Source organism: Euprymna scolopes, chromosome 13 (assembly GCF_053919585.1).
Source record: "Euprymna scolopes isolate OS-2025 chromosome 13, ASM5391958v1, whole genome shotgun sequence".
NCBI classification, from domain to species: Eukaryota; Metazoa; Mollusca; class Cephalopoda; order Sepiida; family Sepiolidae; genus Euprymna; species Euprymna scolopes.
This window is the reverse complement of record NC_136494.1, coordinates 110,944,551-110,961,364: the sequence shown is the minus strand read 5'-3', so window position 1 is coordinate 110,961,364 and position 16,814 is coordinate 110,944,551. Positions and strand designations below refer to the sequence as shown.

The following is a 16,814-nucleotide window of genomic DNA, read 5'->3' as shown; positions in this document are numbered from 1 at the left end:
ATAATTGTATCAGTCGGGCCTTCAGTCTTGTGCCGTACTGTAATTTGTTTATATACATTCGTGATTTTAGACGGTGTGAGATTTTAACTTTATTCAAAATTGCCTGTTTGTTATCTGATGTTTCGATTGTCGATAATTATTGAACATATTGTGACAGAAAGAATTCAGAACACTGCCATGCGCATAAAATGCCTTCATGTTAAATTTTATAACTATCCATCCAGCAGTTTTCAAGTCCATAGAAAAAGACCTCACGGACACGAGGATCAACAAAGTTCGTGCCCCTCAACGCTTTATTATGCCATCACACGCGGAACACATTATGTCTGAAAATATGAAATTAACCTCTAAACACTAGTCATAGCGTCAGATTGGTTCGTTTGTTCCTGGCGAGATTAAACAATAGGTTTATACCGACTGAAGATAATTGAACAGAATCGGAGTAAATGAGTTATCGTCTTGTTTAAAGTATTTCAAATATTGATTATAAAAAATATTTACATAAAGAATCACGCAAATCTATGCCCCCCACGCATATAATCTTAAATAACTTTCATTTAGCTTTTAACTATTGAAAGGCGAAATGGCTTGAAAAAAGTGTACATATACATTTTATATATATATATATACACATTATATATATATATATATATATATATATATATATATATACGAGAGAGAGCGAGACAGAAATAATGAAATCTGTATAAAATGTATATTTTTTATTCATAACTGTGTGCAGCATTTTAATGGTTAAAGAAAATAGCTTTTATACTTGTTTTAGAGGAATTACCCGATATCTATAATTGAGAAAACTAAATGTAAAGGATGGAAGTTATTAATAGCAACTCCAATGACAGTGATTTTTCTACTGTAATTTTTCTTTTTTTAATTTCAAAAATTTATATGCGTTGATGCTGTAAATAATCAACCTCGTTACAACCATTATGTAGCGTTACGAAAAAAAAAAAAAAGCTGCAAACAACATTTGCTTGGTTGTGCAGAATACCAACTGTGCTTCAAGTAAAATCTAATTTACATTCACGTTTTTTTTTTCAAATTAACAAAAGTTCATATTCGAAGATACATCTCTTAATGTCTAAATTATTAAAGCGAAGTCCGTATTTTGCATATGTTCCTGTTCTAAAGTATTCACAAATATAAATTTGTAGCCATTTTTTTCTTTCACTAAAATCGAAGTATTGTTAGTTTCAGTGCTAAAATTTCTAGCATATTTGTAATCTTTAATACGCTTACTGATTAAAGATGAATTGCATTTCGAATATGAAACCTTAATTCAAATGCTTTGTGTTCTCCCAACAGAATATTCATTATTAAAAGTTTTGCTTAGAGACCTAACTCTAAAAGCATAGTATATCACGATCTACATATTGACTATTTACAATTAAAAACGATCGCCTTAAATATGGTTTATTTTTATTCTATTTGAGCAGTTAAGTTGATAAGTAGCTCCTGTTCGGAGCTGTAATTTACGTAATATAACATTTCTTACAATAGTAAGGGTGTATACTAGGTCAATTATAACATTCATACCTTGTCCGAAATAATCATTAACATTACCTGCATATATTATATCATTCAAACGTTAGTTCTTGAATATATGGTTACTCATTAGTTGTACTTGTTTAGAAGTGCTGTAAGTTTCACTGTTCACTCATTTGCGACAAAATTTCAAACGAATTTAACAGTTAATGGGTCATTTTCTTAGAATATTAAAAGAAAAAAAAAAATCAATTTCTTTCCAGTTATAAAATTTACGTTAAATTCCTAAAGTTCATAAGGAACGTAGCGACGGCTTTCCTGCTTGGCAACCATAGTAAGCAAATATGTTACTCTACCTCAAATCGATTGAAAACAGCGGGAATAACGTAGGATATAAAAACTGTCCCTAATAATAAACCGCTGTCCAGATCTGTCGCTCAGCTGTAATATCACTGAAGTGTAAATAGTGATACCGAAATACATACCGATAACGCAAACATTTGTTAGTAATTGCGAACGTGTAAATTACATGTTTCATAATTGCCTTACCATTAAATTAGTATCAATATACACACGTTTAAGCTAGTCAAATAAAATTACTAACAAAGTGTCATATCCAAATGAAGCATACATTGCGGCGCATGGGATTTCATCTTGAAATCCAGTATTTCTGAGGGTTATCTAAAATATTTGTAGCAATAACAGCGCGTAAAGTTTTAAATTTTATACATTACGTTTAAAACATTAACATAGAAATAGTCGCTACACAGAAATATTTACGAAAAATTATGTAGCACAAAATATTTGCGTACGGTAATGAGAATAAAACTTCATGTCTTATTGTGATTGGAAAATATTTAGACTAATCCAGATGGTTAATTCTCACAGCTTTTTCACTAAAATTGAAGACTAGGATGTTCCGCGACCTGACCGACCCCACAAAAATGCAAATGTACAGTAAAGTTCCGTGTGACCAAAAACGTTTAGTCTTGAAATAGCTGCATATCCCCCACAAGTGTGTAATAAAGTATTTGCAACAAGCTAAAATGGAGGTTATGTTTCGTATTCATATCTTCAGACCAGACTAACATGGCACTAGTTCAAAATGTTACTACACCCAGCTAAAGACTCGATTAACCATTAAATATTTTACTAATACACCTCAGACAAGAGTTTGGGAAAAACAATGCAGGATTAGAAAACAGATTTGATAACCGCTTCAATCCAGTCTCCCTGCATCCAAATTAAAGACACGAAAACTGTTTACGTTTTTAGATTTTATTTTGCAACAGTGGTCTAGCTATAAGCGTAGAATATGGTCTAAACCAGTCTCAAGCAATAGATTTGAATACAATTATTGTAAAAGACAAATTAAAAACGGCTGTCAATATTAATATCATTATCTACAAGGTTAAAATCGTTGAATTTTTGATTAAGAATACCTGAATACAAATCAGTTATAAACATCGTTTAAAATTAAGTTAGCGACTTCTATGTAAAGATAAAACGTGCTTAATTAAGGAAGTGTGCATGTACACCACTTAAAAGTTCATTATAAAGTTTAGCCATGAAAACGGCATTTTAACGAATGACAGATTCATGAAATGCAACGAAAAATATTTTGAAAGTTCCTTTTCAAAGCAAATTCAAGGATTTTAAAAATTTCATACGAAAATACAAGTCCATGATTACATCCATTTAGAGTTCAATTGTCGGATATTAAAGATTCGAGAATTTCATTGTGACAAAGTAAATCTTGATTTAGTTGAGTAAGATCTGAACATTTAGTCAAAAAAAGACCGTTACAGAAAGGAAAAATTTAGAGCATATCACGATATACTTTATCAATTAAAATTTCACATCGGAATAATATTGATGGAATCCCACCTTACGTGAAATAAAATCCGCAAAGACTAATTATGTTTAGTGTTGCAAAAATCATCCTTCGGCAACAATTGTAGTTGCCGAGGATTCAGCCATGGAAACTCGCTGCTAGGGGATGGAGTTGGTATACCATAGAGCGCCGACTAGGATTACAATAAACAATATAAGCAGGAAGACAAAGACCGGGAGGGTTAACTCGTGGTAGATTTTGATATAGGTAATTTGCTGCCTTGTGTTAAGGACAGCTCCACTTTGCTCTCTCATCACATTCAAACCTGTTGCATTAATATCCATACTTAGTCTTACTTGTCAGTCTGCAAATTTGCAATCGATCAGGTTAAACGAACATACTTTAAAAGAAAAAAAAAAGGCAATATTTTGACCAGTCATATTCAAATTCAAATCGATGGATTCCACTTAATGTTTATGGATAGTTACATTAATCCCACTGTTATTCAGCAATGTCGGTTCAAGCTCAAGGTAAATATGTGACATTATTTTAATATTGCAAAGAAATAAGCATATTGTATTCAGTACGATGTATTATGTTATATTAGATTATGTTCTCGAGCGAACCTTCCGTCGATTATTTATATTAATTATATTGGATTGTCTATAGAAATAAAACAGATTATGTATTATTGTCTGTTTCCTTTTTAAAATATTAAATAGATGTATTAAACTACTGATAAAATAGTATTGAATTGAACAGAAAATAGTAATCATAACAATTTACATTCTGTTTAGATTGATGATTAATGAAAACCGGAATATGTCGCCACGTTCAAATACAAGCTATTTAAACTCGCCGTCATATTTCTATTACGTTTGCACATGAGCAATTCTTTTTATATGTTACGCAGGTTTTATTCAGTAATTCTTATCACTCTGACGAGAGCTCAAATAGGAGTTTTGATATCGAGTCTAACTGATTCAGCTTGTATAATCTTTGAACAATTTGAAATCATAACAACATATCAGGTACAGTAAAATACTCAATAGAGAATTAGCTAACTCACTGATATATACGGACTCATCATTGATTATTATATATTCAACGAATTTTGTAGTCTGAGTGCAACACCATTAGTTTTTAATGAAAGAAATCATGTTGGTGAAACGCGATAGTTTTTAAAGAGCAATTGACAAAAAGTATAACACTAGAAGCGATCATAATTTTGCATGAGGTCGAAATGTATCTTTCTGACGTAATAACATAGAATAATCTGTTCATAGTTCGATCTGAAATCTATCAACTTTTCACCGTTATTAAAATTATGCTGATCAGTATTCAATAAAAATTATCATGAGTTGAATTTATTAATAAATGAATGTATCTAAGAATGACATTAGTAATTAATGCATAACCAAAATTCAAGTAAAATTATTTCTGTTTTGCCTAATAAGCCTCAAATATTCTTATACTTGCGCTACCCTTTTTTTCACAATGTGGTCACAACCTACCAAGGCCCGGAAGCAACTCATGGATAAGGGCTATTTCAAGTACAGTATGTTAGTGTGGAGATTTAATGAAGTGTTTATTAAGAGGGCGTTTCATTAGGAATTTGTTAACGTTGGACTTTAAAACATCCAAGTTGTAGTAAGGTGGGAAGCAGGCCAAAGGAACAGAGATCCACGGGCGTGCAGTTCAAAGAAAGAAGCTTTGTTCATGGAATCCACGTTTTGATTAAGGAACATATAAAGAGTGGGGGAAATTTTTCACAGTGGATTCAGCTAGACGGGCGTTTTTCGTGAAACATTGGCGAGGGGGGACCAGAGACTGGAGTTCAGACGAGCACGTGCCATGCAAATAACGATAAAACAAGGATAGGCTCGCAACATCTCTTCTGTGGGAGAGAGGTCGAAGGGTAGAGAAAAATGCATCCCCCACTCAGCCACGAAGTCTATTTTGTACTCTGTCAAGGCAGGATAGGCTTGTTTTAGCAGCTCCTGCCAAGATATGACAGCAGTATTCCATCCTTGGGCGTACTTAGATTTCATATAGATAGAGAATTGCATCAGTAGTGAGATATCTCTTGGGGCGGTCGAAGGATCCCACCATCTTTCCAGCGACCTTGGCAACAGACTATGTACGTGTTCCATTTCAGATCAGGAGTAAACGACCAACACAGAAGCTTGTCAAAACACGGGGCTTTTCCTAGACGAGAGCCATCCATTTCAATTGATGCCAAGTGGGGATCAGAGCGTGATGATGTAAAGATAGGAGCTTGGTTTTAGATGCATTAAAGGTAACTAGCCACGTCTTCCCCCACTGAACCACGCGCTCGAGATCAGAGGAGAGAGAATCAGAGAGAACTTTGTCATTTACAGCCTTTTATGTGTTGTTGTTGTATATGGTCGTGACATCAGCATATATGTCAACGAATGATTTATGTATGTGTTTAGGGAGGTCATTGATGTAGATCAGGAAGAGAGTTGGGCCCAGGATTGACCTTTGAGGGACTACGGCATTAATACTGCAGGCCTCTGATTTTTGTCAATCGACCACTACCCTTATGAGCCTATCGGACAGAAATGATTTAATGATTGAGAAAACATTTCCAGTTATACCGTAGCTGGAAATCTTGTGAAGTAGGCCCTTATGCCATGCCTTGTCGAAGGTCTTTGATATGTCAAGATCAATTGCACTAGAAAGGAAGCCTTTGTCAAGAGATTCACTAATCCTATGAGATATAACCGTCAGCACATCTGCGGTAGATTTTGCAGAACGGAAACCATATTGTGTTTCACTAATAAAGTTTTTTTTTCTGCTGAAGTGGTTTACTATTTCTCTATTTTATATGGAGTCCAGCAACTTACTCATAACACACAGGAGACTTATGGGTCTGTACTATAGGGAGATGACTTATAACCTGAATTCTAAGATACAGGGCATACTGATGAGGTCTTCCAGGGAGTCGGAAACCACTTCTCATTAAGGCAACGCTTAAACAGTTTCGTACGTATGGGAGCAAGTTCTGATTGAAACTTTTTTAGCACAATAATTGGGAGTCCATTAGGGCCAGTTGCCTTTCTAGAATCAAGGTTCGTCATAAGCTTGGCGACCTTATGCAAAGATATGTGTATGTTACCTAGCGTGTTGTGTGTTATAGGAGGAAATATGGGGAGTTGATGGCATATGTCGCATAGGGTAGAATTAGTTGCAAAGTTGTTTCCAAATAGTTTGACCTTGCCTGATGCTGACGAGATGACCCCTGGTCCATTGATAATAGTTCGGATGGAACGCACACTTCTATTCAGGATCCTATTTGTTATTTCCCAAAACTGGTGGGAACCAAGACGCTGATCAGCTTCTTTGGATTTAACAGACTGGGCATATAGCTCTCTTGCATTTTGATTACTCTTTTACAGTGGCTGCTGGCATTCCTTAAAGCAGGTTTAGTCTCAGTGCATCTCTTACGTTGGTAGTTATGGAAAAAGTGCGCGATAGAAAGAGCACATTCTGGGGAGAACCATGGCTGGCTGTTAGGATTTTGTTGGAATTTTTTTGATGGTATGAATTGGTCTTTGCCTACAATTAACAATCGATCTGATACTATAGAGGACACCTCCTTTTTGAACATGTAATGAAGAGGTTATATCAGATATGAATGTACGAAAGCTATCCCAGTCAGCCATAGATTATCGGTATACAGTACAGTGGTGGGGTACGTCTGGGGGCTTATTATATTTCATTTTTATCTTAACTGATACGACAGAGTGGTCGGAGTATTCTAGAGGAGAAAGAACGGAACATGAACATAGTTCAGGGGAAGTTGAGAGAAAAAGGTCCAGGAGGCTTGCATGTTGACCAGTAGTATCGGGCAAACGGGTGGGTTCGCGAACGATATGAGTGAGGGCATAAGCAATGGAAAAATCATGACAAAACCTCCCCTCGTCGTCTGTCTTATTTGAATGGGTCAGCCATTCCACGTCATGGGCGTTGAAATCACCACAGATGTGGATGTTGGCCAAGGAATGTGCAGACATGATGTGGTCTATAGTCTCAGATATACTCTAAAAGATAGTAACTCTGCTTTTATGGGGCCGATAGAGGGAGAATATAAATGCAGTGGTGTAAGTAAGTGCAACCCGGAAGCACGTATAGGGTAAATTAGGATCCTCTCTTGAGATATCCTTGCCACACGGGAAGCCATCTTTAATGTAGGCACATATTCCATGCCCATGGATATTTGGGGCTCAAAAATTCTAGTAAAATCATTATATTGTGCCTAAAGAACCCTCAAATATTCTTATACTTGCTGTGCCCGGTCATACGTTGTTGTGGCTTAATGGAACTGACAAAGAACCCCCAAAGTAAACTTTTAAAAATGTATGTGTCGTATGTTGTTTATGATTGTGGACAACGTCTGATGAAGGCAGTGTCAACGCGATTGTTTAATTGTATTATGGACATTTATTGATGATCGCATTATTAAATCTCGTGTAGCTAATTTTAAATATGTATGAATGCATAGTGTTTTATAAATTATAAATTGCCGCGAAAAAAAAATGTAATAAAAAGAACACTGTTAAAGAATAACCCATAAAATATTAGGGGGGGCAGATGACATTTTCTAAAGAATATGGAAATGTGTGTTGATAGTGGCTGTTGTTGTAATGTTAATTTAATTTACTTTTTAGCAATTTACTAAACAAACAATGTTAAATGGACACGCACATAGTGATACGCACAAAAACAAAAATATGTAGAACGGTCTTGTTTTTGTTTTGTAACGAACGCGCAGCCAGACATACGCAAACTAACAGAACTACGTTCCAATTTTCAAATAAGAAACTGATGTTTGTTTAATATAATTTTTTTATTATTTTTTTTTGCCAGAATATTTCAATGGTGTTCGAAAGCTCCACAAAATAGTGACTATGTGGCTAGATTTCTTTAATATTTAAGTATATTTTTTGTTAGCAATTTTTTCAACAACAAAAGATTTGGTTTCGTCTAGAAAAGCACGCACATATATAGACACACACACAATCACTACGCTAGTTTATATTTTGTTTTGAAAAGCACGCGCAGTCAGACACACGCAAGCAAATAGACGTACGTACGAACGTCCACTATAAAGAAAAACATAATATACTGCAAATGAAAAACAAAAGTCACCAGAGAAGTGGTATTTTACTTGAACAACAGAAGTTTTGCACCGTGATACTATATTTCAATTTTCTTAACGGTTCTTTTATTTAAGGAAGAATAGGATCCTCGTATGGAGAATTTTCTGAGCTCAGCCAATCAGAAATGACGAACTCTATCAAATGAACCTTTTTAATTATTATCAAAATATAAAAATGCACTTGTGTTTATGTATCTAATAAGCAGTTACGGTCGGTGGCATCCCGATAGCATAGAAAAATATAGAAGTTTTCCCCAAATCAAAAATTAGTGGTGATAGGATTTAATATATAGAAAAAATAGCAAAACGTTCTTCTGAGAATGTTGCGATTGTGATAGTGTTGCTCGTCGGATGCAATGTAGCATTTTATTATCACGATTTAATGTGTCTAAAATATTGTTTAAAAGCAACAGGAGATAGTGGCTACTAGACTAGATGTATTGAATTTGTATGCGGTATCTCTTGTTGTCAGAGATGAATTTCTACATTCTTTTTTGTATAGGAAATAATAGAGATGTAATATGTCAAAGTGATAAATTGCCATTATTAATGGTTGTAGCATCATTATTATTATTATTATTATTATTATTATTATTATTATTAATATTATTATTATTATTATTATTATTATTATTATTATTATTAAACACTATTGATAATGAGGTTTGCTGAGATTGTGGTAGGGCTTTTCGAAACAACTATGTCTTAATGGAAAACGATGGTGACAGCAAACGGAGAGGTGATATGGAAGGTTGATATTATACGTGGAATATTCCAAGGAGATTCGTTATCTCTACTTCTTTTAGTAATGATAATGATGCCACTGAGCATCCTCTTGAAGAGCAAAAAAATGGGGTATAACTTTGGATCTAGTTGCAGACGCCTCAACCATCTACTGTATATGGATGGTTTGAATATATTCGCTAGCAATAAAAAGGAAATCGAGAAACCAGTCGAACTTGTGGGGACATACTCAGAAGACATTGCAATTAGTAAATATTCAGTGTTAGGGATGCAAAAGGGCGTAAAGCTACATTCGAATGGAACAGTGCTGCCAGAATGGAGAAATCATGAAGGAAATAGAAGATATAGGGTATAAGCATTTGGGAGTTTTGGTTGGTAAAGGCATCACAAACAGAGAAATGAAAGAGAAAGTCAGTAAGAAGTATCGTAGAAAAGTAAAACTAATTGCAAAGTTGAAACTGTATGGAAGAAATTCAATGGAAGCACTGAATGCCTGGACACTCAGTGATTTGAGGGACAGTGCGGTAATTTGAGCATGGTCCGACAAGGAGTTGCATGCCATGGATATCAAAACAAGAAAAGTTTTAGACGAATCTGATATATTTCACATTAGAAGTAGCGTAGCAAGCCTGTATCAAAAGAGGAAAGACGGTGGAGGAGGATTGAAAAGCGTAAAAGATTGCGTCAGAACCGAGGAGATGTCGCTGGAAGGGCATTTTGTTAGAAGAGAGGAGTGGATGCTTAAGGTTGTGGACAATGAAATGGACGTATGTGAGACCAAGCTGATTAAGTGAAACGTAATGATAGAGAAAGGAAAGAGAGACTCGCTAGGAAGGAAATTCGTTTAAGGTTATTACAGGATATCGCAGAAGTGGCTGATGAAAGATCATGGCAATGGCTAAGAGCTGAGTATTTAGCAAAGAGTACTGAAGCTTTTGTTTATGCAGCACAAGAGCAGGCATTAAGAACATGATTATGCAAAAATGAGGTACTAGGAGAGAAAGCTGCTGCAGAATGCCGGGTTTGTGGTAAAGCCTCCGAGTCAATTGCGCACCTTCCAGCAGAATGTAGTGGACTGGTCTAAAAAGAGTACCGCAAAAGACACGGTTGCATGGGACTCCGGATATAATGAGAGGTGTGTAAGAAGGTTGGGGTGAAGCGTGCTGGAAAGTGATTTGAGAGGTGCCTGATGAAGTGAGAACAAGTGAGGATGACAAGGTAGAGGTATGTTCATGTCTGTTCGTCTCTAGATTCAAGGGGTCTCCTTAATATTTCTGCAGTTGTGATTATTGTTATATCTGGTCAGCCATTCCTCTGATGCCAATTTTACTGGAGGGTGTTTGGAGTGTTCCGGTCTAGATTTCCTTTTCTGTGTTTTCCTCGATCTTCTGTGACTCGTTCATCCATCCGACAGCACCATTCTAATCCCGTCGCCCTTCCAATATGTGGCTAAAGTAGCGTTTTGTTTCTGCTGGGTGCGATTGTTCTGTTCATGTTTTTGTCCGTTTCTATTATGATAGAATTGGCTTTCAATGTTGCAAAGTTCCTGTTTTGCTTGACCAGTGCAGAATTGTATCATCTTGATTTCTCTTCTGTTGCCGCTATTTATTGCTTAATTCTTCATATTTGCTGTTGTGCCTCTCCTCGCTTGTCACATGTCTATTTTTAAATCCTTTCTTAGTCGTTTCAGGTTTGACTTTTCACTCTTGCTTTTGTAAGGATGTGAATTTTGTTTCTTCCTCATTCAGAACTTGCTTAATATTTTCTACTTCAGATTATTTAGTCTTGTTAATTGTTTTGTTTCATATATCTCGGTTTCCATGTCTATTGTATTCAATTTTTACATCCGGCGTTTTTTCTTGGCCTGTTCCACCATTTTCTATTGTTTTATTTTATTATTTTCAGTTCTAGTTTTGAAAGCCAACTCGCACGGAGAATCATTTTGATATCCTTTTTTATGTATTGGGAGTGAATTCTCTATAGTATTCTATTACCGGTCCAATCTACATTGTGTTCCATTTTTTTCTTCGATGTTTTTTTTGGGGTCGGTGTTAGTTATTTTGATTCCCCTTTGCTTTATCTGTATTATTTTGGTACCTGAAATTAGATGCCAAACTTACATGTCCTTTGTCGGTGATGTTTTATTTCTGATGTTAGAAGAGGAGACAACATTCGCAAGATGAAAACCGTGTGCCTGTATGTTAGCCACCGACGAGGAAACAGCGATTTTAAAAGTTCACGCTGAAGTACTTTTTTGTTGTCCCAAATAATGCGAGCAAGAAGGAAGAATTGTTATAGAAAGAGTTTATTTATTAGTTTCGTGCATTTTATTTTATCTTTCTTCTATTTTTCAACTAATGCCTAGATTTCATTATGTGTATGATAACGTTACTCTTAATTATATATATTGATTCTAATCCTTTTATTTCCGAATCTTTGTAATTGTTTAGTCACAGAGTCTGTAATCTTTATTTATTCACTTACTTAATTGCTGATTTATTTAGTAATTTTTTTACGTGGCTATAAATGTAATTAACAAAGCGAAAAAAGGCCAATTTGACAAATTCTCACCAATACAAACTCTTACGCAAACTCGTGTAGGGGTGGTCTGTCTTAAAATTTCTTTCATAAAAAGATAAATTTTGACTTAGTAAAATACTTGTTTTATTTTTTATGCCCTCGCTTTTGAACCGCCCATTCATGTTATGTATATGTGACAGTGCACAATTCTTCTGGTTCATATGACAGTAAAACACTATCCTTGTTACAGAACGATAGATAAAACAATACACGCTTATAGAAAATATAAATAAAAAAAAAATAATAATATTTACTAGCAGGACCCGTGGAAATTCCACGGTAGTTAAAAATCTTTTAAAACACATCAGTAAGAAATTCCTTATTGTTATATTACAAAAATGAACGTATGGAAGCAAGTAGAACAAAGAACTTTAGTTTAAACTTTTATTGAAGGTCAATGCGATCATAACTGATGCTGTTGATATTGTCAGGAAGTACTGGTGATGATTGAGGCGGTGACAGGGACGTCGATCAGCTGCTTGGAATGAGAATAGTGGTCAGTCAGCAGGTTCTTGGGAGTCAGACTGTGAATTAAAAAAAAACTGTGACATTGTTGACATCGATTTTGTGAAAGTTCTGATGACCCCGAGTTGTTTAATATTTCAGGACATTTTGGATTACACGTGTGAGTAATGAATAGGTCACAGAAAACTGCCATTTCATCTTGATAAAGCTGTTGTAGATTCCTAGGACTTCCTGTAAATGTAGATGGTAGAATAACTGGTACACCAGTATAAGCATCTTCATTCCTTGCTAAATGATCCATTAAGCCAGACTATTGAGCAGCTCTTGGTTGACTTTGATAGCTTTTAATGAAGTTAAATAAGCAACCGTCAACTTTTACATATGCAATAGACTTTTCTATTTATTTTTCATTTTATTCAATGAAGATTTGGAAATTCACAAATATTTTTAAGTCGAATTATTGATATAGATTTCAATTAACGCATCACAACTTCCTGATAATATAAATAGAACTCTTTGAATTTTCTGTACAAAAGTGTTTTCCATAATACCATTGTAATCTGTTATAATATTCAAATTCTTGTGTGCATAGAAAATGAAGTGTTTCTGTAAAACTTACGAAGTACAGTTAAATTTGGATTTTTTGATAATCAAAATTATGTGAGGTAGGTTGTACCTATCAAATTTATATCAATGTTATATAATTAAGTAAAGTGAAACAAACTGTACACTATTTTTCATCAAATTATGAATTTTAAATATAGGGAAAGCAATAAAAATTTTTTTTTTCCAAAATCATATTTACATCCAAGTTTATGTTTAGATTCCATAGCTGTTCCTGATTGTTTTCATAACACTTCACGGTAAACAATATTCTTAGTATATGTTACACCACGCTTTCTGCCCTGATTATCATCCCTATGCAGTTGCATTGCCTTAAATTTCACACTGTACTTAGATCGAGCTCTTGAACATGCCACATACAGCTGACCATGAGAAAATACAGGTTGTTGAAGGTATACACCAACCTTATCAACAGTTTGGCCTTGTGCTTTATTGATGGTCAGTGAATATGCTAATCGTATTGGAAACTATATCCGATGAAATGCAAACGGAACATTTGTATCACTTGGCTTTAACTTAATTCTTGGAATGATAACTGTGGAACCTCTATTAGATCCATTTATTAAAATAGCAATGATGCTGTTTTGATGACATTCTTTTATTTTCATCCTAGTTCCATTACAAAGTCCTTGCTTTATGGATAAATTTCGCAGTAGCATTACTATTGCTCCTATTTTCACATTAAGTCGGTGAGGTGGCATTCCAGATAGAGTTAATGAATTTATGAACTCGATAGGATAATTTTGAAGTTCAGCATCATCATCGGAGATATAATCTGTACTTAAATATGTATTTATGTCTCCGGGAAGATTATTTAGAATTTCTTCATTTACTGTTAAACAATCTGTATTTTTTGGAGTCATGATGATTCTATTTTCCATTTCTTGAGGGTTGCAATCAAATACTTCTGAGATTAGAGAACCATTACATACCGAATCATCAGGAACATCTATGGCATCTACAGGAATTTCATTAAGACTGCTCATTAGTGTACTATTACCAAGATGAAGGAGCTATCTACAAAACTCCTGTTCATTTATGTTAGTTCTGACGTTTTGTGTTAGCTGTAATTGACTGAAATGATGCCACAATGTGCATCTTTTAAGACAGGTATCTATAATAGATGTAGGTGATCCATGTGGCACTACTGGCAAAATTTGCCTGAAATCACCTCCAAGTATGAGAAATTTTCCACCAAATATTTTATCGTTACCCATTATATCTTGTAAACATCTATCTATAGCAAGCAGTGCATGATTAGGTATCATAGAGGCTTCGTCTATGATGAACACCTTTACCTTTCTCAAAAAAGAAGCATGTTCTGATACAGGAGAAACGTTACAGACACTGGTTTCTGTCAGAGGTACAGATAGTTTGAATATACTGTGGAGTGTTTTCCCTGAAGTTAGTAGCATTGCAGCAATGCCAGTCCATGCTGCAGTGGCCGTTACAGTACTGCTGGAGGTGAAGTAATCATATAACATGTTGAATAAAAAAGGTTTTTCCTGATCCGGCTGGGGCATCTAAATAGAAGCAATTGATTTGTAGGGCTTCTTTTTCAGTTGCCATATCAGCCTTGATTATAGTATTAAAGACCTCTAATTGTTCATTGTTTAGCAATTCAACACTAGGCTGGTTTGTATTTCGAGTCATATTATCTATTGGAGGATCATCTGTTGGTTCAGGTAAACCCATTGCCTGGCAAGAAGAACCATGCTCATTAAATATTGCTTTTATCAAATGAAGTGCAATGTTTTCACATATGCTTTCATCATAAGCAGAAATGAGGTCTTCAATCATGCTCTGTTTATGGTTAATGAATAGTTGAAAGGCATCCACTGGATGATGATAAAGACACAGCATTGCAAACATGTTACGTAGTTGTTGTGGCATTCTAAATGTAGCAGCTTCAGTAAGAGCATTTTCTAATTCAGTATCATCTTGCAATAATCTAAGGCTGATGCAAGCTTCTCTAAATGTAGGGAATGTATGATCTTGGACTGTTCTCAAATCTACAAATGACTTTGCTCCAGAGACAGGAAGAAGCAGAATCCGTAAATAAAACTTTTCACCTTGGTTTGGTGAAACTGAATACATTCTTGTGATCAAATTACTTGCCCGCTCTCTTTTAGTCCATTTTGTAGTAGTTTTGTTAAATACATAATGATGTGGAATATCACAGTAAAAATATTGGTTAACAGTAATATCATTCTGATTTAGTTCAAACCAAGCAGTCAAATTTGTGTGACGTTGTTGTGCTTGTTGAATTGCTTGTTCAGCTTGTCCATGTTGATAATAAATCTGTTGCTCTCCAGGCATGTGTACAGCTAAACGGTACACAAAATGAGACTGTCCATGCATTTTATAGTCAGAAAGACGCCACATTCCTTCTGGAGGTGATACATATCTGCATGATAGATATTGCTTGACTTCATCTCTTTGTTCTGATCGCATTGTTTCTCTTTGATCGATATTAATAGATGAATCATGGTTATTAACCTCCATCATAGCACTATCATGTCCTTTATAAACATATTTAAATATGTATTTTATACTCTTGATTGAAGAGCAGATTTCTAAGTTAATATGAGCTCGATATTTTCTCAGAAGAAATTTGTTAAAAGGGACCATGTATCTATTATCAACAGTAAAATTACCGACTTGAACGTAGTCACCATTATTTGCACGCTTGTAAGCTGGGTATCCATCAATGTTTTCGACTGTTTCTTCTCTAAATGCCTTTGGAAAACTTTTTTTGCATAATCCTTTACTCATACAAGGAGCATTAGGATCAACTGCACCACATGGACAATGTACCATTAAAGATTTAACTAAATCACGAAGCTCTGGATCTTCAGGTCCAGGTATTTCTGCTGACACAATTGCATCAATTTGTTGAACTGTTCTGATCTTATCCTGATCTCGCAACATTATGATCATGTGGCAGTGTGGTAACCCTCTTTTTTAAATTCAATAACATAAACATATGCAACAGGAGTTCCCAATACATGTCTGTCTTTAATGTCTTTCAAAAGTTCAGTTAGATGTGCATGATACACACGTGATATTAAGTCAGGTCGATTTTGTGCAAGTTCTGATGACCCCAAGTTGTTAAATATTTCAGGACATCTTGGGTTACATGTATAGGTAAGGAATAGGTCTGGCTTTCCATATTTACAGAAAACTGCCATTGCATCTTGATACAGTTGTTGAAGATTCCTAGGACTTCCTGTAAATGAAGAAGGTAGAATAACTGGTACACAAGGATCGCCATTTTCATTCCTTGCTAAATGATCCATTAAACCAGAATATTGAGCAGCTCTTAATTGACTTTGATGGTTTTTAATGAAGTTCAATCTGCACCCTTTAACTTTCACATATGCATCAACTACATATTGTTGGAATAGTTTACCAGATCTATGGATAATACTGAATGAATCTCTAATTGCAAGGCGATAACTGTAATACTCTTGCATTGTCACTTTATTGCGAACTCTTTTTTGCTGTTCTGGCCTATGTTGCATGTTTATGTGCCAGCCTTGTTCACCATTTGGAAATAATATGGGATATATCATGGGGTCCAAGTGGCAAGACAGATAAGAAATTCGGTGTTTTGGTTGAGAATGTGGGTAAACAATAATATCCCTGTTAGCAGGTGGAGCACCATCCTCACCAACAAATGCTACACCTATTTCGTTGTTTATTGGATTGTTAAATCTTTTGATATCTGGACCAGCGGTGAAATGCATCGAAACTCTCCTTGGCTTTACAGTTTCCCTTATAGCACGTGCTTCCTCTTCTAATTCAATGGCCCTCATATTTTTATAAGCTTGGGCATAAGGATTGTTTTCCATAACTGTAGCTATGGTTTCAAAGACA

The 16,814-nt window shown here is 35.0% G+C and overlaps 1 protein-coding gene across 1 annotated transcript in view; it reads right to left on the bottom strand.

Moving 5' to 3' along the window:
* LOC145292314 (uncharacterized) overlaps positions 1–15,389 on the bottom strand; it is a 49,248-nt gene extending 33,859 nt beyond the window's left edge. The window contains exon 1 of the mRNA XM_080138641.1: positions 14,696–15,389. Coding sequence (XP_079994767.1) covers positions 14,696–15,389 — 694 coding nt within the window. The remainder of the gene's footprint in view (positions 1–14,695) is intronic.
* Between the last annotated feature and the right edge of the window lie 1,425 nt (positions 15,390–16,814).